Source organism: Scyliorhinus torazame, chromosome 18 (genome assembly GCF_047496885.1).
Source record: "Scyliorhinus torazame isolate Kashiwa2021f chromosome 18, sScyTor2.1, whole genome shotgun sequence".
NCBI classification, from domain to species: Eukaryota; Metazoa; Chordata; class Chondrichthyes; order Carcharhiniformes; family Scyliorhinidae; genus Scyliorhinus; species Scyliorhinus torazame.
In genome coordinates, this window is record NC_092724.1 from 6,003,976 (window position 1) to 6,026,189 (window position 22,214).

A 22,214-nucleotide genomic window follows, 5' to 3' on the forward strand; every position below is an offset into this window, starting at 1 on the left:
GTCATCCTGGGTCTCGCCTACTTGTGATTCCAGATTCAGGGCCGTGTGGTTTACTCTGAAATGGCCGGGCAAACCACTCAGTTGTACCAAAAAGTCAAATAAGAACAAAACCAGACTGACCATCTGGCATTGACCTAGCACTTGAAATGATAAAAGCACTCCTTGTCCAGCTGTCCTTGCAGAGATATTGTTCCCTCCGGAGAGGGGGGGGGGAGGGAACTTTGACGTTGGTGACTGAATTTCTTTGGGGGCGAGGGGGGGGTAGAGGTGCGGGGGGGGGGGTTGGAACTTCGATATCGATGACCGAGATTTTCTGGGGGTGAGGGTGCGGGGAGTTGATCTTCGATGTCGCTGAGATTCTTGGTGGGGGTTGGGTTCGATGTCCGATGTCGATGATCGAGATTTTCTGGGGGGGGGGGGTGCGGGGAGTTGGTCTTCGATGTCATTGACCGAGATTCTTGGTGGGGGGTGGGGAGTCCCATTGAAGGGGGGAACTTTGATGTCAGTGACCGAGATTCTCTGGGGGAGGGAAAGGGGTAGGAATTTGATGTCGGTGATGGAGATTCTCTGGGGGTGGAGGGGGGACTGCGGCGGGTCTTCGATGTCGGTGACCGGGATTCTCTGGGGGTGTGGGGTGGGGATTGCGGAGGGTCTTCGATGTCGGTGACCGGGATTCTCTGGGGGTGTGGGGTGGGGAGTGCGGAGCGACTTCGATGTAGGTGATCGGGATTCTCTGGGGGTGTGGCGGGGGGATTGCGGAGGGGCTCCGATGTCGGTGATCGGGATTCTCTGGTGGTGGGGGGACGGGGGGACTGCAGAGTGACTTGGATGTAGGTGATCGGGATTCTCTGGGGGGTTGGGGTGGGGGGGGAGGAGTGCGGAGCGACTTCGATGTAGGTGATCGGGATTCTCTGGGGGTGTGGGGGGGGGGGGGGGGTGCGGAGGGGCTTCGATGTAGGTTACCGGAATTCTCTGGGTGTGTGGGTGGGGAGTACGGAGCGACTTCGATGTCGGCGACCGGGATTCTCTGGGGGTGTGGGGGGGAGTGCGGAGGGTGTTCGATGTAGGTGACCGGGTTCTCTGGGGTTGTGGGGAGGGAGTGCGGAGGGACTTCGATGTCGCTGACCGAGAGAAGCTGGGCACTCACTCAGTTCAAGGGCAATTAGGGATCGGAAATAAATGCTGATCTTGTCAGGGATGCCCCCATCTGATGGAAGTCATCAAAGCTCCTCACAGTCAGGTGGAGCTGAGTGAATGGGGCAAAAGCAGGGGAGGGCGGGGCCAGCTGCCTGCCAGCTCTGATTGACAGCTCCATCACACGTCACAAATGGCGTGTGAGGTCATATGTGTGACGCGGTGCGGCGGCCGCTACGTCACTGAGGCGGCGCTACGTGAATATGGCGGAGGCTTCCTCACTTGCTCGCTATTTCTGTCACCGCTGCTCGGCCGAGATTCTCCCCAGGCTGCCGGTGAGTCAAAGCTTTCTGTCCGGCTGGCACGGTCAGAGGGGGGCGGGATTGGCGGCGCGGCGGGTGAGGAGGGTGAAGGGCCGTCGCTGGGGCCGGGGGAGAGCGCGCGGCCGGGCCGCCCAGCCGGTGAAGCTAAGCCCGGGTTCGGCTCGGCACGAGCTCGGGGCCCCGCTCGCTGCCAGATAGTGAGCTTGCCGCAGTGCGCAGGCGCGGGCTACTGCCCTGCCCCACACAGACCCAGCACAAACTTGTCTCAACTTTCCACAACTTTTCTTCCTCTGTTCAGTCAACACCCCCCAAATCGGGGTTCAGTCAACAGCCCCCCCCCCCCAAAAAAAACTGGGTTCAATCAACAACCTCCCCCTGCACAAAAACTGGGTTCAGTAAACCCCCCCTCCCCCAAAAAACACTGGGTTCAGTCAACAGCCCCCCCCCCCCCCAAAACTGGGTTCAGTCAACAGCCCCCCCCCAAAAAAAAACTGGGTTCAATCAACAACCTCCCCCTGCACAAAAACTGGGTTCAGTAAACAACCCCCCCCCCCAAAAAAAAACACGGTTCAGTCAACAGCCCCCCCCAACTGGGTTCAGTCAACAGCCCCCCCCCCCCAAAAAAAAACTGGGGCCCCCCCCAAAAAAAAAACTGGGTTCAGTCAGACCCCCCCCCCAAAAAACTGACTAATGTCTTTCACTTCTCAGTCCTGCTTGTTGCGACTGCTACCAGTCGATCTGCTGTCATGATATGTCACATTTGACTTTCTATGTCTAACTGGAGCTTACACACCTTGCTGGTCTCTGCCTTAAATATGTACGAACATGCATACAAATTAGGAGCAGGAGTAGGCCACTTGTTCCCTTTGCCCTGCCTTTTGATAAGATCATGGCCGATCCGGTTATAGGGCTTCCTTCCTTCCCCCAACCCCCCATTGTACTTTAACTCCACCTAGAATACATTCTATGACCTTGCCTTCATTTCTGTCTCACTCCATACAATCTGAAGCTGATGGACCTTGCACAACTACTTAGTTGAGATTATGGTGTAGGGCTACTGGTGCGCGCAACCAGCTACTTGGAGTTATGTGTGTTTGGAGAGTTATGGGACACTAGTTTCCCCTCAACACCTCTCTTTATGTGGATGTGTAGCTTAGTAGATCAAAGGTACAAGCCCTCAAACATTTCCCATGTGCCCTATTATTTCATTTATTTTGATACAAGTACTTTATATAGTCTTTATTTCACTTTATTTCTTTCCTCTCAAATCCATCAGCCATTTCTCGAGTAACTTTTAAATGAACTCTTATTAAAATTCATCTTGCACAATTTGAACTTCTGGTCAGGCACTCATGGGCACACTGATTACCCTCACCTAATCAACTGTTGTAAGATGGTGCAAGTTCTGTGGTTTAATTAGGCACTATTGCTGTGGTTGGCAATCTGAAATTAAAACGGTGTCCCAACGGTTAGGTGGGGTTACTGGGTAACGGGGATCGGGTGGAGATGTGGGCTTAAGTAGGGTACTCTTCCCAAGGGCCGGTGCAGACTTGATGGGCCGAATGGCCTTATTCTACACTGTAAATTCTGTGATTCTAAAGCAGAGATTGCTGGCAGCATTCAGGTCAGGCAACATCCGTGGAGTGAGAGACAGACAGCTACCCTGATAGGTTTTCTGTTATTTTAAATTATAATTACAGCTCCGTTTAACCACAGTACACGTTGTCAGTCATATTTGTAACCAGAATATATTTGTTCACCAGCCAAATTTAAATGTTGGATTAATTTAACCCACCATTTGGATTTATTTCACTGTAAATGTGGTGTATTTTTTCCCCTACTGCTGCAATTAATTGAAATGTGTAAAGCAGACATGAACAGAAGAGCAGTATCATTTTCTCTTTCACGAAGGGAAATCTCCCGTCTCATTTAGTGAGTTATCTTTCTGGTTATAATGCCAGAGGCTTAATATGGGAAAATCTAAGGCTTTCTCCTTACTTGGAAATGAGTGACGCCTTGTGCCACTATTTAGTTGGAGCAGAATCTGGCAAGTGTCTCTACAGATTTTCTTGGGGCGCCATCTGTTGAACACTGGAAATAAATCAAGGAAGTATGAAAATGCTCGTACTTGCAGAAAAAAAATCACACTCTATTTCATATTTTTGTTTTTTACATAGGGCAAGCCTAATAGTCATCAGGCATTTATAGAAGACTTGGGCTTTATTCATTTTAGGCACTGATGTGTATTAGCTGTCTGTGTGTCTGGGGTTGGGGGAGGAGGTGATGGTTACATATTCACAATCTAAAACTACCGTGAGAATCAGTTTGTCGTCGTTCTTAAAAATATAGTCCACAAAATACAGCTCAAATCTCTTGAGATTTACTGTGAATGATTTGACTTCTGTTGAAGTTGACACTTAAAATGTGGTTATTGATGAAGCGAGTGAACAGTCATTCCAATAGTTATTTTGGCTTTCTGTTTCAGTTTGTAGTTGCATTTTTGTTTTCCATATTCTGGAACATTCTGTCTTGGTGACTAACAGGCATCAAATGATTGTATTAGAATAGTTGCGTGTCAGGCAGCTCTGTTGCCTCTTGAGTCAAAGACTTAAATATTGAATCTAGGCTAACAATCTAGCACATTGCTACGCTATCAGGAGTGCCATCTGTTGGATAAGATGTGAAACCGAGACCCTGTCTACCCTCCCAGGTTGATTGAAAATGGCAGCGTTCAAAAAGCTGGGCGTGGTGGTGCTGGAGAGAGATTCTTCTGGTGTGCTGGCCACTATTTACCCTCAGCCAATATCACAAAAGACAGATTATCTGGTCATTACTGTGTGTAAGACCTTCCTATAATTGGTTGTATGTTTCTGATGCATTACTTCAAAAGTACAAATCACTTGGAATGTCCTTTTCTTTCTATTGCAGGCAGTGCTTGTGAAATGTTTGCGAGAAGTCTCTGGAGGACTCGCATACTAGTCTCTAGAAATTGTCAGCTCAAAACATGTGACCAGTTGCCCTGTTTTGCTTTTGTTAATTCTGCTTTGTTCCTGAGAGTATTACGCTGCATTTCTGCCTGATTGTTCCATCTTGCCCTTGCAGATATGGACTACATTCATTTACCCTATTAAAAATAATTTGTATTAAATTCAGGTAGTTAGTGTTCCTTACTAATTATCTTTAGTTTCTGCTGATATTGGGGAGTCTAGGTAAGTGCATGAGGGAGAATGGAAAAAGAAGGGTGCAGCGAGGGTTCAGTGGAGTGGGAGGAGGCTCATGGAGAATAAACACAAGTACAGACCAGAATAAACACAAGTACAGACCAGTCCTATCTATTGGCCTCTGTTTGTGTAGTACGTTGTAGGTAACTTAGGAAGACTTGAGACAGAAATTTGAAGGTGGCAAGACAGGTGGAGAGAGTGATTAATAAAGCATTCTGGGCTTTATTAATAGGGGTATTGGGTACAAGAGCAAGGCGGTTATGCTGAACTTGCACAAGATACTAGTTCAACCACAGCTGGAGTACAGTGTACAGTTCTGGGCGCCACAGTACAGGAAGGATGTGAATGCATTAGAGGGAGTGCAGAACAGGTTTACAAGAATGTTATCAGGATAGACTGGAGAGGTTGGGACTGTTCTCCTTGGAGAGAAGGCAAAGAGGAGATATTTAAGATCATGAAGGGGTGTTTTAAATCAGACAGGGAGAAACTGTTCTCGATTGTAAAAGCATCAAGAACGAGAGCGCACAGATTTAAAGTGATTTATAAAAGAAGCAAATATGTGAGAGAAAGCTTTTTCACTCGAGTGGTTCTTGCCTGGAATACACTGCCAGAAATTGTGGTGGAGGCAGCTTCAATCGAGACATTCAAGAGGGCATTAGATCATGTACAGGGAAAGGCAGGAGAATGACATTAAGCCACGGTGCTCTTTTGGCGAGCCAGTACAGAATTGTGGGCCAAATGGCCTCCTTGTGTGCTGTGACAATTCTGTGATTGTGGTATGCAAATACATATTGTCACCACCCAAAAACTGTATTTCCATACTTTTTCTTTCCCAGAGAACTAATAACCGATACCAAACGATGAGCCCATTTAAATTTTGTATTAAATTCCTAACCAAGCATAAACAGAATGTGCAGGATGTCCTGCAGTGGTACTGATCTCCGTGTGAAAGACCTAATTGGAAAAAGCTGCAGGTGTGACCTCCACCCCCTCTATGCTCCACACATGAATTTAACCTAATAACAGACTGTTGTAATATCAATATGTCATACTTGTTCCTGTTGGGTGGCGAAAAGCTTAGAAGGTTAGAAGTTTTTTAAATTTAAGTAGTTAAATGTCATACGGTTTTTCTGCTCATAATCAATATATTAGTTTCCATGGCAATCGTTATTGGTTCTTTGTTCGAATGATATTTGTTTATGGACTGCTTTTGTGATTTGAATATTTACAGTGCTTTTAGCATTGCAGCTCTTGACTGGAGCAGGGAGCATTGTTCTCTTGCAGAATAGCACTTGGTTTGAAAATAGTATGAATGTATATAATTGCAGTAGCATAAGGTGTGACTAAATATGTGTGCTGTAGTTGCATGTTATGTGAATTTGATTTAAGATTACATTTGCACTGCAGTTTGATTCAAGTAAACTATAAGTTTGAGCTGTAGGAATTTATTTCTACTACTTGGGCACAGTGGAATTGGAATCTTTCTAATTGGAACTTTGATTTGAGCTCAATCCAGATTGGGTTGTCTGCTCTTCTGCTCCTCGTCAGCTTCAGTGTTTTACATGAAACACGTTTGGACCAAGCTCACAGTGAGCCTTATTTTCAAACAGTTATTCACGTGGCAAGGCCAGCATTTATTGTCCATCCCAAATTGCCTTTGAGACGGTGGTGATGCACTGCTGCAGTTTATGTATTGTGCCGTGCTGTTCGATCAAAATACTGGATCTCCCTCCCTAACATTGAAGGAACCGTGATATATTTCCAAGTCTGGCTGGCTGGTGACACGGAGGGAAACTTTCAGGTGGTGGTGTTCCCATGTGCCTTCTGCTGCCGTTGTTTTTCAAGGAAGTGGAGCTCAGGGATTTTGTAACGTGCTTCCAAAGAAACCCTGGTGAGTTGCTGCAGTGCATCGCGTATGTGGATGTTCCACGCTGCTGCTGCTGCTGTTGTGTGCTGTTGATGGAGGGAGTGGGTATTTAAACTGGTTAATGGGATGTCGTCTCTATCGCACCTGTGCTGATGATGCTACCAGAGTGCTAAAAGAGATGGCTAGGGAAATTGCAAATGCACTAGTGATAATTTACCAAAATTCACTCGACTCTGGGGTGGTCCCGGCGGATTGGAAATTAGCAAACGTGACACCACTGTTTAAAAAAGGAGGTAGGCAGAAAGCGGGTAATTATAGGCCAGTGAGCTTAACTTCGGTAGTAGGGAAGATGCTGGAATCTATCATCAAGGAAGAAATAGCGAGGCATCTGGATGGAAATTGTCCCATTGGGCAGACGCAGCATGGGTTCATAAAGGGCAGGTCGTGCCCAACTAATTTAGTGGAATTTTTTGAGGACATTACCAGTGCGGTAGATAACAGGGAGCCAATGGATGTGGTATAACTGGATTTCCAGAAAGCCTTTGACAAGGTGCCATACAAGAGGTTGCTGCATAAGATAAAGATGCATGGCATTAAGGGGAAAGTAGTAGCATGGATAGAGGATTGGTTAATTAATAAAAAGCAAAGAGTGGGGATTAATGGGTGTTTCTCTGGTTGGCAATCAGTAGCTAGTGGTGTCCTTCAGGGATCAGTGTTGGCCCACAACTGTTCACAATTTACATAGATGATTTGAGTTGGGGACCAAGGGCAATGTGTCCAAGTTTGTAGACGACACTAAGATAAGTGGTAAAGCAAAAAGTGCAGAGGATACTGGAAGTCTGCAGAGGGATTTGGATAGGCTAAGTGAATGGGCTAGGGTCTGGCAGATGGAATACAATGTTGACAAATGGGAGGTTATCCATTTTGGTAGGAATAACAGCAAAAGGGATTATTATTTAAATGATAAAATATTAAAACATGCTGCTGTGCAGAGAGACCTGGGTGTGCTAGTGCATGAGTCGCAAAAAGTTGGTTTACAGGTGCAACAGGTGATTAAGAAGGCAAATGGAATTTTGTCCTTCATTGCTAGAGGGATGGAGTTTAAGAATAGGGAGGTTATGCTGCAATTGTATAACGTGTTAGTGAGGCCACACCTGGAGTATTGTGTTCAGTTTTGGTCTCCTTACTTGAGAAAGGACGTACTGGCACAGGAGGGTGTGCAGAGGAGATTCACTAGGTTAATCCCAGAGCTGAAGGGGTTGGATTACGAGGAGAGGTTGAATAGACTGCGACTACTTGTTGGAATTTAGAAGGATGCGGGGGGATCTCATAGAAACATATAACATTATGGAGGGGATAGGATAGATGCGGGCAGGTTGTTTCCACTGGCGGGTGAAAGCAGAACTAGGGGGCATAGCCTCAAAATAAGGGGAAGTAGATTTAAGACTGAGTTTAGGAGGAACTTCTTCACCCAAAAGGTTGTTAATCCATGGAATTCCTTGCCCAGTGAAGTAGTAGAGGCTCCTTCATTAAATGTTTTTAAGATAAAGATAGATTTTTTTTGAAGAATAAAGGGATTAAGGGTTATGGTGTTTGGGGCGGAAAGTGGAACTGAGTCCACAAAAGGTCAGCCATGATCTCATTGAATGGTGGAGCAGACTCGAGGGGCCAGATGACCTATTCCTGCTCCTAGTTCTTATGTTCCACAACAGCGCTTCCGACATGTTTTCCTTTTCCCTCGGCTGAGGATTCTCCCCATCACTGTGGGGAGCTCAGCTGTGTTCAATCCATTTCGGGAACTTCTGCCCTTTCCCTTCCCTCTCAGAACGACGATGGTGTCCTCCTTTTTCACTACACAATCCTCTCTGTTCAAAGGATTAACTTCTGCCATTTCCATCACCATCATGCCATTACCAAGCAAACCATCCCTGCCCATCCATTGTCAGTATTCCCGAGGGACCGTTCCCTCCACGCACCGTGGTCCGCTCTTCTATCATACCCAATAGTTAATGTAGGCTGGAAAATAGCAAATATAAACTCCACTATTTAAGAAAAGAGGGAGAGCGGTTACAGTGAGCTAAAGATTTGTTAACCTGACAGCAGCAGTCGGGAAAACTTTAGAAAATATTATCAAAGATATAATAACGGAATATTTAGAAAATAAATGTAGGACATGTTGCTCTGTTTATTTGGTTCTAAATATGGCGGTCAATATGGTCGCCTTCCTTATTCCTAATTACGTTTGCTTTAGAGTCGCCAGGTCTCTTTCTATACCGCCACAAGGTTCAAACCCGAATACTGATCAAAGAGCCGATACACCAGTTAGTAGTTCAAAGTCAATACTATTTATTTACACACACATCATGCACAAAATACTACAGACTAAACTATCACTACTGCGAAAGCCTATACTTAGCTTCGGGCGCCCACTCAGTCAGAGGGACAATGGCCGATCGTATCTGAGGCTGCTGGGGTCGAAGTGGTGAAGGGGAACAGCTAAGGTCGTCCATCTGGTAGCGAGCGTTGACCTTGGACTTACTTGCTTCTGGTGTAGCTGGTGGAAGGGTCTCTCTGCTTTGAGAGCCGATTCCAAGAGAGCGATTCTCTCTTGGGGCCGCCTTCTTATACCTGAAGGGGGCTTCGTGCGCTTTTGGGCGGGCCTTGAACTTGGCCCCAATCAATTAATCACTCGTATTGATCTTGACCAATAAAGGGGTGGGTGCCCTGATGGCTGGGGGTGACCTAGGTCGCCGTTGGCCTGGCTTTGTTTGTGCTTTCAGTTTGGGGAACTGGCACCGTGAAGTCTGGAGCCAGATCGGTTACTTGAGTATCTCCCTTTGTTCCCAGAGATGGGTCATCAATATGCTAATGGACCTACAGTTTCAGTCTCGTCTGGGAGCTGCGGTTCCAATACACGTACAGGCTCTGTGCCTGCCTGCTTTCTTAGCATTGTCCATAGTTCCCTGCAATCTTTGCAAACATCCATTTTGTATTCTGGAAGTGGCAATCCCAGATGGCTACACACCCTCCTTGTGATCCTCAACGCTAAGTGTGAAGGATAACATTACCGCGTTGTCTTCGTTCTCCTCCCAAGTTGGGCACCCATAAGCACTGACAGGCTCTACACTGCTCTGTCTTATGAATTGCAACTTTTACCTAAATTATTTTATGTACATACATCATTATAAAATTCTAAGGGGCGCTATGACATTCAGGCATGCATTACAAAATAAAAAAACTGGAACCTCTAACTGTCCTTAACTAAACTATCCTCAATCAATTAAAATACTTTACAACATTTTAAACTGTACAATAGCAACAACACAGGTCTCTCTGGCTTGGCAGTCAAGCACAGAGTTTTACATTTCTTTATTACAGCGAAACGAACACACAAAAAAAGGATGTACTTTAATTCCGTTAAAGGGGTTGGGGGCTCTGTTGAAGTCTGTAAATAGGGGATCCGAAGGTGTATAACGGAGTGCGGGAGGCTTTCCTTCGCCATTTCCTGAGTCTAAGGGTCTGAACGACACTGCAGAGTATCGGCAGTACTAACAGTGCTTCCACAACGTAGGACAGGGAATACCAGGTGATAAACATGTCACACCAGGTCGGTGTATCGGTAACTATCTCTGGGTACAGTGTATGACGGGGTGGGAAACATTCACGGCCTGTGTGATAGGGGTCAGGGGGGTAGCGTCCGCGCGCAACTGGAGGGATCCCGCAAAGATCCAACTGTAAAGCATGATGGTTGTCTTCATCTTTCCTTCTTTCTTCTTTTCTTCTTCTTGGGGCTTCTGTGGTTGCGTAGTTCTATGGACACAAGCATAATTTCTGTTGTTATCTTGTTTAAGATCTCGTGTGTGTGTGTGTGTGTGTCTGTCTGTCTTTTCTTATCAATTACCCATTATAATTGGTCACCATCTGTGACTCCCTCATTTAAAAAAATAAAAATAAAAATTTTGGGACAAGACATCCGAGAAAAATACTGACAGTGTGAGCCGTCTTGCAGCCCGTGCGATCTACCATCCCAGTGTTTGAGGATGTAAATAGCATTTGGAAGCAACCTAAGGGTCGCCATAAACAAACAAAAGAGTTTTGAACTAAAAGTGCCAAATGGGGTGCGTATGGGCCGCGGCGGGTAAGAATGGGTAGAACCCCCGGGTAGGACGGTGACCAGTGCCTTATGTGCTCTACCCGAACATAGCTGACCAGATGGGGGGTCCTCAGGCAGGGCGGGGACCAGTGCCGTTTCTCCACTGCCTGAGAGACCGGCAAGAACGGTAAGAATTTGTGGTCATTGTGGGGGTTGCATTTGTGCTAACTTCTACCTTCCAAGCAGAAGAGCAGTTATGATCGCTTGTCGGTGGACAAACTAGTTCCTCTAACAGCCATTTGGCGTCAGAAGGGTAGTTCTGACCATCACGATGTGGCGTGGGGCCATAAAAAACTTTAAATGAACAAACACCATTCAACATTCACAATAACGAACAAACATAACAAACATGGTGCAGGTTCCATCAGAAAGGACACCGTAACTCTCCATCGGTTCCTTTTTACCATCATCTGGACACCTCATTGCTCAATAGCGAACAGAGTCGCAAAGGGATTCATTTGGTGGGAGTCAGACTCTATGTCATCATTTTCTCCCGGCTGCCACACTCTTGACTAAAGCTGCTTGGGGCCAATTGGGGTCCATCTCATCATTCCGGATGAGCCTGAACAAATTGCCTAGGTGCCAGAATTTTGTATCGAAGTTGGAGCTGCTAGGGTTTAATCCGTAATCATGGGCGGTGGGTCTGGATCAGGGGCTTTAATATACGTTATCTCGAAGGGGTCGCTGGAACCATGTTCGGAATCGCTGGGAGTGCGGCCTGGTGCAGGGGTATAATCGTAACGTGGTGTGCTGGGGCTGTCGTCATCGCTATAGCTGTCATAGAACATTACAGCGCAGTACAGGCCCTTCGACCCTCGATGTTGCGCCGACCTGTGAAACCACTCTAAAGTCCATCTACACTATTCTCTTATCGTCCATATGTCTATCCATTGACCATTTGAATACCCTTAGTGTTGGCGAGTCCACTACTGTTGCAGGCAGGGCATTCCACGCCCTTACTACTCTCTGAGTAAAGAACCTATCTCTGACATCTGTCCTATATCTATCTCCCCTCAATTTAAACCGATGTCCCCTCGTGCTAGACCTCACCATCCGAGGAAAAAGGCTCTCACTGTCCACCCTATCCAATCCTCTGATCATCTTGTATGCCTCAATTAAGTCACCTCTTAACCGAAAACAGCCTCAAGTCCCTCAGCCTTCCCTCATAAGATCTTCCCTCCATACCAGGCAACATTCTGGTAAATCTCCTATGCACCCTTTCCAATGCTTCCACATCCTTCCTATAATGCGGCCACCAGAATTGCACGCAATACTCCAAATGTGGCCGCACCAGAGTTTTGTACAGCTGCAACATGGCCTCATGGCTCCGAAACTCAATCCCTCTACCAATAAAAGCTAACACACTGTATGCCTTCTTAACAACCCTCTCAACCTGGGTGGCAACTTTCAGGGATCTATGTACATGGACACCGAAAGATCTCTGCTCATCCACACTGCCAAGAATCTTACCATTAGCCCAGTACTCTGTCTTCCTGTTATTCCTTCCAAGATGAATCACCTCACACTTTTCGGCATTAAACTCCATTTGCCACCTCTTAGCCCAGCGCTGCAGCTTATCTATGTCCCTCTGTAACTTGTAACATCCTTCCGCACTGTCCACAACTCCACCGACTTTAGTATCATCTGCAAATTTACTCACCCATCCTTCTACGCCCTCCTCCAGGTCATTTATAAAAATAACAAACAGCAGTGGCCCCAAAACAAATCTTGTGGTACACCACTAGTAACTGGACTTCAGTCTGAACATTTCCCATCAACCACCACCATTTGTCTTCTTCCAGCTAGCCAATTTCTGATCCAAACTGCTAAATCACCCTGAATCCCATGCCTCCGTATTTTCTGCAGTAGCCTACCATGGGGAACCTTATCAAACGCTTTACTGAAAACCATGTACACCACATCAACTGCTTTACCCTCATCCACCTGTTTGGTCTCCTTCTCAAAGAACTCAATAAGGTTTGTGAGGCACGACCTACCCTTCACAAAACCGTGTTGACTATCTCTAATCAAATTATTCCTTTCCAGATGATTATACATCCTATCTCTTATAAACCTTTCCAAGATTTTGCCCACAACAGAAGTAAGGCTCACTGGTCTATAGTCTCTACTCCCCTTCTTGAACAAGGGGACAACATTTGCTGTCCTCCAGTCTTCTGGCACTATTCCTGTAGACAAAGATGACTTAAAGATCAAAGCCAAAGGCTCAGCAATCTCCTCCCTAGCTTCCCAGAGAATCCTAGAATAAATCCCATCCGGCCCAGGGGTTTATCTATTTTAACACTTTCCAGAATTGCTAACACCTCCTCCTTATGAACCTCAAGCCCTACTAGTCTAGTAGCCTGAATCTCACTATTCTCCTCGACAACATTGTCTTTTTCCTGTGTGAATACTGACGAATAATATTCATTTAGCACCTCTCCTATCTCCTCAGACTCCACGCACAACTTTCCACTACTGTCCTTGACTGGGCCTACTCTTACCCTAGTCATTCTTTTATTCCTGACATATCTATAGAAAGCCTTCGGGTTATCCTTGATCCTACCTGCCAAAGACTTCTCATGTCCCCTCCTGGCTCTTCTTAGCTCTCTCTTTAGGTCCTTCCTAGCTAACTTGTAACTCTCAACCGCCCTAACTGAACCTTCATGTCTCATCTTTACATAAACCTCCTTCTTCCTCTTGACAAGTGTTTCGACTGCTTTAGTAAACCACGGTCGCTGCTGGTTGAAGGAAGGGAGAGGCTGAGTCGTGCCTCTGGAGGTGGAGTCGTAGTCGTGTCAGGACGGGTTGGGGGAGGGTAGGAATATGTCGTGCGTGGGCGGGACGTACACATCCGCTGCTGCAAGCTGGATGTGGTGTGCATGGTTGTTCTGCGAGCCATAAGCCTTAAGCTGGTTTATGTGGAACCATGCAGACTTGCCATTTGGATAAGTGATTTTATACACAAAGAGGCTGACTTTATCAGAGATGGAGTACGGTCCGGAAAATTTGGGGGAAAGGAATTAACTGGGGTTGTATCGGGATAGCATCACTTGCTGCCCTACTGCAAACTTAGTGGCATGTACCGTTTTATCAAAGCAAGCTTTGCTTTGTTTCTTGCGGGTTCCAAGCCTGACGGCTGCTGCAAGCTGGGTGGCCTTCACATTTTCAATAACCTGTTGTACTGCTTTCTCATGCGTGAGGGCGGTGACTGTGGGGCTGGCCAAATCCAATCCTAATAAATATTCTGTCCCTTCATGGGGCGTCCGGTCATGAGGGTGTGGGGGGTGTATCCTGTGGATGTGGATACTGTGTTTCGAATGAACATTAATGCAAATGGGAGAACTGTGTCCCAGGTGCTGTTGTGTTGATGCTGGTTTGGGGAGGGCATTGGTGTGCTGGTTCTGTTGCTGTTTCGGGGGCGCTTGACATTCTCGTGCGTAATGTCCTAATTGGCTGCAATTATAACATTCCTGGGATTTGGTCTGCTGTGGGCTGTTTCTTCCCTCATTTATCCATGCGGGGTTCTGGTGCGTCCTAACTGGATGCATGTCTGCCTGTTCTTCCTCTGTTTTAACAAATGTGGTTTGCCTTGGATGGACTGTTCCCAATTGCGGGACAATCTTTTCAAAACCCATTTCTAGTTGTGGGCCTCGTCTGAGGGGTCGTAATTTGTGCAAGCTCTCTGTCCTGCCTCTGTCGCATGAGAGACTAGGATGCAAGTCCATTTGGCCATATTATCTGGGGACAAATGGGCGCGGGCTAACTCTACGAATACTGCTGTGAAATGTATCCACAAGCATCCAGCAAACGCTGTGGGGTGCTCTGCCTTCTACGGGGTCTCCTTTGTTATAGCCGATCGCATCTAGGATCGCCGTGTGCATTTCTTATTGGGTGCCTCCTCCTACATTCTGTGGGTCGGGAAGGGCTGCCACGACTGAAGGGTCAAGGCTTAAAACTGTGAGCTTCACTTGCTCCTTTTCATCTAGGCCATACATGGTCACCTGCTGTTTTACTCTATCAAAGAACTGGTGGGGTAGGAACGGTGTTATTTTATCACATGCGTCTCTTAATTAGGCGACGGTTAGCGGGGTAGTGTATAGGAAATCTGAGTTTCCTTCTGCTGCGGCCCTGCGATGTGTGGTTACAGGGTTCATAGGGGTGTGTTCTGCTTGTGCAGTCGGGAGTTGGGGTGCTTTTTGTTGAGTAATGGGTCAAGAGACATTGCAATTAGTTGTCTCATTTATGTTAAGTATCCATTAATTGACACATATGTAAAGGGGCTTCAGGTGGCCTCTGTCAGGTGGTGTGTTAAGAGTTTTGAGCAGAGGCTGTGGAAGTGAAATAAATGGTGTTTGATGAAAAGGAACAAGAACTTTAGACTCTTCATATCACAGCAACTAAAATGGTTAACAATTGGTAGCAGAGGATGGTTGCTGTGTAAATGTGAAGGGTTGAAAGATACAACTTTTCCAGATCAAACCAAGGAGTGAGTGAGAAAAGGGGGAAAAGGATATATGGCTGAACCAAGGATAAAGATGGCTGGAGATGACTATCCTCCCTTATTTTCTGAAAGAATCGTACGACCAATGGAGAAGTGCAGTAGTTATGTGGACTGAAGTAACTGCTTTGGGAAAGGGAAAACAAGGTATGGCATTGGCTCTTTCTCTACCATATGGCAGTAAAATCCGAAACAAAGTGCTTTCTGAGCTGGAATTGGAAGAGTTAGACTCAGAAGAAGGTCTGGAGACTTTATTACATTATATGGATAAGATTTATAAGAAAGATGACTTTGTTAAGTGCGTATGAAGGATGGTCGGATTTTGATAAGTTCTGGAAAATGGAGGATATCTCCATGGAAGACTATATAATGGAATTTGGCAGACTGTATAAAAGGCTGCAGAAACACCATCTGGAACTTCCACAGTCTATGTTGGCCTTTAAATTACTTGGCTGTGCTAGAGTGAGCAACATGGCTAGGCTCCTGGTTTTGACAGGAGTTCAGTTTACTGATAAGGATACCTTATTCAAACAGATGACAAAAGCTTTACAAAAGTTTCTGGGGAAACATTCGATTCCGATGGCTCTGATGACCCAAATAGGTCAGCCTGCAATAAGGCAGAATATGGGAGATAAACTAGTAACAGGATGGCGAAATCGTATGGCTACGAACAGGGCTCAAGACTATAGACAGAGACCGAGACAAGGAAATTATGAAGACAGAAACCCAGTTAGAACCTACAATAGGAAGATGAACCCCAGAAATGCACGGGGCATGATAAATGGATGTTTTCGATGTGACTCTCAATACCATTATGCTTTCAACTGTCCAACTCGTTATGATAGTGTTTGAAGCGACACATGACACGGAAGAGCCAGAAGAGGAAAAAGATAGTGACCAGAAAGAAGGCATTGTCCTATTGACAAGCAGTTTTACGCCGGTAATGAGGGTGTTGGTTGCAGAATCCTTCAACTGTGCTGTATTGGACAGTCGCTGCACATCTACTGTGTGTGGAATTGACTGGTTAAAATGTTACCTGGACTCTTTGAATGCTGAAAATCGTAACAAGGTTAAGGAATTTGAAAGTTCCACAAGTTTCAGGTTTGGGGATGATAATACCCTGAAGTCGCTGAAAAAAGTGGTGATCCCTTGCAATATTGCCCGAGTGAATCATTTCATTAGCACGGATGTTGTATCAAGTGAGATACCTTTGCTTCTGAGCAGACCATCGATGAAGAAAGCACACATGAAACTGGATATGGAACAGGATAAGGCAACAGTTTTTGGAAAGACGGTGGACTTAAAATTTACACAGTTGGGACACTATTGTATTCCATTACTGACAAATAATTTTTCAAGTAGAGTGGTTAAGGATGTGTTAATGGCAGTTGAAAATCGGACTTTAGCTGATAAAAAGCTTGTGGTATTAAAACTGCATTGGCAATTTGCACATCTGTCTCCTCGGAGGCTGAAAAATCTATTAAAGGATGCAGGGGTAAGGGATGACGACTATACTAAACTGATAGAACAGGTTAGTGACCGCTGTGAAGATTGTAGGAAGTACAGAATGACACCAGCACGACCGATAGTAACCCTACCTTTGGCCAGGGATTTTAACAACATTGTGGCCATGGACCTTAAGATCTGGGATAAAGCAAATAATATATTTATTTTGTATTTTGTAGATTTAGCAACCAGATTTAGTCAATCAACGATTGTACGAAGTAAAGAAAAGAGAGTAATTCTGGATCAAATCGTGGAAAAATGGATAGGGACAGGAATGGGTCCACCGGCAAAATTCCTTACGGACAATGGGGGAGAATTTGCTAATGATGAGTTTAGGGATATATGTGAAAACATGAATATCAGAGTTATGAATACCGCTGCAGGAAGCCCATTTAGGAATGATGTCTGTGAAAGAACTCATGCTGTCATCGATGACATGCTTCGGAACATTTTGGCAGATCGACCAAATTGCAGGCTAAATTCAGCTTTAGCATGGGCAGTACATGCAAAGAATTCATTGCAGATGGTTGGGGGCTATAGTCCTTTTCAATTAGCGTTTGGTAGAAGTCCTAAAATTCCGTCCATTTTGAATGACCAGCCTCCAGCTTGGGAGGGGACTACAATTAGCTCTGGTTTTGCTGAACATTTAAATGCATTACATAGCAGTAGAAAAGCTTTTTTGGAAGCAGAAGTCTCTGAAAGAATTCGCAGAGCTTTAAGACATAACGTACGGCCATCAGATGCCGTTTTTCAGCAAGGAGGCATGGTATACTATAAGAGAGACAATTCTAATGAATGGAAAGGCCCAGGGGAGATCATAGGCATAGATGGCAAAACAATTATTTTGCAACATGGTAATCAAACTGTTGGGGTCCATTCATCAAGGATAATGGGTACAGATTACAAATTTTCAAATTTAGACAAAGCAGACCGACATGACGAGGAACCAGAGTCATCTGGTATGCATGTGTTACAGAACTATGAGGACCAATTAACTGATATAGACAGGGTTTCTGTGGAGGAACGCAACACTTCTGGTGAATTAAAACAGGCCATTTTTCCGAAAGGGCAACTGCCAAATGCTGGTACAAAAGTGACATACTTGCCTGAAGGGTCTAGTCAATGGAAGGATGCAACTGTTATTAGTAAAGCAGGGAAGGCCACTGGAAAATATGAACATTGGTTGAATGTACAGCATTCAGGGGGAGGAGTCAAGACAATGGATTGGGAAAACAAAGTTCAAAAATGGAGGGCACAGAAACGCAGTGCCAGTTCAGATAGTACATCGGATAGTGAACAGGTCCGCAGGAAAAGGTCGAGAACTATTGAAACGACATCCCACAGCAGAAGGGAAAGATCAAGCAGTAGCAGTACAGAACGAGACACCAGGCGGGAGAGGGGACGTAGTTTGTCAAGATCTCGGAACATGAGTAAGACTACGAATACTAATAGGAGTAGAAGCGCACATGCACGTGAGATTTTGGTGGCTTCAAATAAATTAGATGAAAAAGTTATTAAAGTAGCTAAACAGCAAGAATTGCTTCGTTGGAGTGAATTTGGGGTATACACGGAAGTACCGAATAGGGGACAAAGAGCTCTATCCCACAGATGGATTTGCACGGAAAAGGTTCTTCCGGATGGAACTTAGAAGGCAAAGGCCAGGCGTGTGGCAAAGGGATTTGAAGAAAACTTGGAAGATCAGGATTTAAGGGTAGATTCACCTACAGCAGGAAAGGTTGTTCTAAAGATCTTCTTGGCTCTATTAGCCACAAAGGCATGGGAATGGAAATCTATAGATATAAAAGCTGCCTTTTTGCAGGGGCATCAGCTCCAGAGAGACATTTTTCTCCGTCCTCCTAAAGAAGCAGCTAACACAGAAGGGTACTCTGGAAATTGAACAAATGTGTATATGGATTAAATGATGCATCTGGTATTTTTCGGTACAGTCAGTTTTGTTAAAGTTAGGCTGTTGCCAGTTGAAAGCAGATCCTGCAATGTTTTACTGGCACTATAAAGGAAATCTTTCTGGCATTTTTGTGATGCATGTCGATGATTTTTTGTGGGGTGGGACTAGTGATTTTGAAGCTATTGTAATCTCTGGTTTGAAGAAAGAATTCAGGGTTGGAAGTCAGGCTTCCGGTGCATTTAAATATATTGGACTGGAAATTGGACAGACTAAATTAGGGGCAACTTTTATGTCAGCAATCTTATTTGGAAAGCATCACCCCAATAGCAATTAGTCGTGGCCGAGTTTCACAAAAAGATGCAATGGTTTCAAAGATAGAAAAAGAGCAACTACGAAGTTCAATTGGGCAACGGAACTGGTTAGGTAGACAGACTAGACCGGACGTGAGTTTTGATGTCTTAGAGTTGAGTACAAAAATGAATGATCCCAAAGTGGAAGACATAATAAGAGCAAATAAAGCATTGGCCAAACTAAAAATGCAGGAGTGTGTTTTGAAGTTCCCGGTTTTAGGTGACCGTAAGCACTTGAAACTCATAGTTTATAGTGATGCGTCCTACGCAAATTCATGTGATGGGGTTTCAAGCGCGGGAGGTTTTATAATTTTCCTTTTGGGGAACAATGGTAAATGTTGCCCGCTTGTGTGGGAAACAAAGAAAATAAGGAGAGTGGTAAAAGCACTTTGGCTGCTGAGACGTTAAGCCTTGTAGAGGCGGTGGATATGGCTTTTTATATAAGTATGATATTGACAGAAATTTGGGGATTTGGGCAATATACCTATTGACTGTCACATTGACAAATCCCTGTGGGAAAATGTGCACCCTACAAAAGGTGTCAATGAAAAGAGGTTACGGATAGACATCGCAAGTTTGAAGCAGATGTTGGACAGAGGGGAAATAACAAAAATTACATGGATCGACAGGAGCTATCAACTGTCAGACTGTTTTCCAAAAAGAGGGGCGAGTTCACATAAACTTTTGGATATTGTTAATGAAGGGCGTTTGTTTCTGTGACTTTTTTTTTTCTTTCTCGTCCAAACAAAAAACAAAGAAAAGGGGGGACATCATGTGTATGTTTTTGAGTTTAGAAATTTTGTTTTCACCTAATTATTTTTTTTCTCCAAGGAAGGGGTTAATTAATGTTAAGTAATGGGTTAATTAGTTGTCTCTTATGTTAAGTATCCATTAATTGACACTGATATGTAAGGGGGCTTTCAGGTGGCCTCTGCCAGGTGGTGTGTTGTTAAGAGTTTTGTGCAGAGCTGTGGAAGTGAAATAAATGTTTGGTGAAAAGGAAAAATAACTTTAGACTCTTCATTTCACAGCAACTAAAACGTCTAACACTGTTCATTTCTGAGGGTTTTCCTACATATCTATGGGCAGTCTCATTTAACTCCTGCCAGTCGGGGCCATTTTCCTGGTCTAACTGGGGTCCAAACGTGCTCTGAAACCCATTCTGAACAGAAAGCAGAGATTGCAATTCTGCAATTTGCTTCCGGCCCTTTGCGTGATCTACCGAGCTCTGCCTTTGTTCCATCGTGGAAGTGTGGAGTGCTCGTAGGGCTGCTTTTAAATCGCTGCACTGTTTCTGTAACTGCTCGACTTGTTGTTCGGTTTCCTGTCTTACCAACACCGTGCTTGCGTGTCTTGGTAGGCTTTGTCATATTGGGACTGAAAGCTGCTCAAATGGGCGAGACCAGACTGGTGTGCCCGCTTGGCATCCTCCACCTCCTTGTCCCTCGCCGCTAACTGCTCTCTCAGTTCCTTATTCACTCTCTCATATCCACTCACATCTCCTTCACTACTCTTGTCTCTCTCCTCAATCTCTCTACGGAGCATCCTCACAACCTCCCCTGTGCCTCGCAATTGTGCCAAGCAGAACACGATTGCCATCGGCTTGCGAGCTTTCCCATAGCTCTTCTTATGGATTTCTGTCAGGTTCTCCCACCAAGTATGCCCTATACGTCCGGGACCTGTTTCATCATTGGCGCAGAATTCACTCCAAAGGGGCCATCCTTTCCCTTTGAGATATTTTCTGATCTCTTCTTCCCATGTGGGACACTGTCCTACTCTACTGGTTGATGCGACCTCGAATTCCTGGGGGTTCATAGGCGTTCCATTATCTTCATTGCCATTTTTCTCTATCTCTGTTGTCTCTACTGAATTTGGAACAGGGGGTGATAAAGTGGTGATGCAAACACGGGTACGGCTTATGCTAATTTCCGGCCTACAAAACTCCCGACAGTTTTACGCAACAAAATCTCTCGGGTTTACCTTGTATCCCTGTTAGTACGCATGCATTAACACACTTCCGAATCTTGGAGGTTTGATCAGTATTGTTCTTGCACTTGTGGTTTTTTTCTGTTTCCAATTGGATTCCAATTCAAATTTGGGTTCTCTTGGAGTGATTAGGCCACTTCTAGGTCGAGTCCCGTCAGATGTCACCAGTAAATGTTGCTCTGTTTATTGGGTTCTAAATATGGTGGTCAATATGGTCGCCTTCCTTAATCCTAATTACTTTTGCTTTCGAGTTGCCAGGTATCTTTCGATACCGCCACCGAGGTTCAAACCCGAATACTGATCAAAGAGCCGATACACCAGTTAGTAGTTCAAAGTCAATACTATTTATTTACACACACAGTAATATCTACTCATGCACGAAATACTACAGACTAAATTATCACTACTGCTAAAGCCTATACTTAGCTTCGGGCGCCCACTCAGTCAGGAACAGTGGGCGTTGTTCGGATCTGAGGCTGCTGGGGTCGAAGTGGTGAAGGGGAACAGCTAACATCGTCCGTCTGTTAGCGAGCGTTGACCTTGGACTTACTTGCTTCTGGTGTAGCTGGTGGAAGGGTCTCTCCGCTTTGAGAACCGATTCCAAGAGAGCGTTTCTCTCTCGGGGCCTTCTTCTTATACCCAAAGGGGGCTTCGCATGCTTTTGGGCAGGCCTTGAACTTGGCCCCAATCAATTGGGCCGTATCTTGATCACTCGTATTGATCTTGACCAATAAAGGGGTGGATGCCCTGATGGCTGGGCGTGTCCTAGGTGGCCGTTGGCCTGGCTTTGTTTGTGCTTTCGGTTTTGGGAACTGGCACCGTGAGGTCTGGAGCCAGATCGGTTACTTGAGTATCTCCCTTTGTTCCCGGAGATGGGCCATCAATATGCTAATGGACCTCCAGTTTCAGTCTCGTTTGGGAGCTGCGGTTCCAATGCACGTACAGGTTCTGTGCCTGCCTGCTTTCTTAGCATTGTCCATAGTTCCCTGCAATCTTTGCAAACATCCATTTTGTATTCTGGAAGTGGCCATCCCAGATGGCTACAGACAGGGCAGAGTCAAAGTGGATTTATGAAAGTGAAATCATGTTTCTGAGACCTGTTGGATTTTTTTGAGGATGAAAGGGTGGCAGTTAGATAATGTTAATGACACTGGACTAGTAATCCGGAGGTCTAGGGGATGCTAATGCTCTGGGGGCATGGATTCAAATTCCACCACAGATTTGAAATTTGGTTAATAAATCTAGAATTAAAAGCTATCCTCCGTTTTAG

The 22,214-nt window shown here is 45.3% G+C and overlaps 1 protein-coding gene across 2 annotated transcripts in view; it reads left to right on the top strand.

Moving 5' to 3' along the window:
- The first annotated feature begins 1,369 nt into the window (after window positions 1-1,369).
- rnf126 (ring finger protein 126) overlaps window positions 1,370-22,214 on the top strand; it is a 95,259-nt gene continuing 74,414 nt past the window's right edge. For both annotated transcript variants that reach the window (XM_072482093.1, XM_072482094.1), the window contains exon 1: window positions 1,370-1,469. In XM_072482093.1, the coding sequence (XP_072338194.1) occupies window positions 1,398-1,469 (72 nt within the window). In that variant the 5' untranslated portion in view covers window positions 1,370-1,397. The remainder of the gene's footprint in view (window positions 1,470-22,214) is intronic.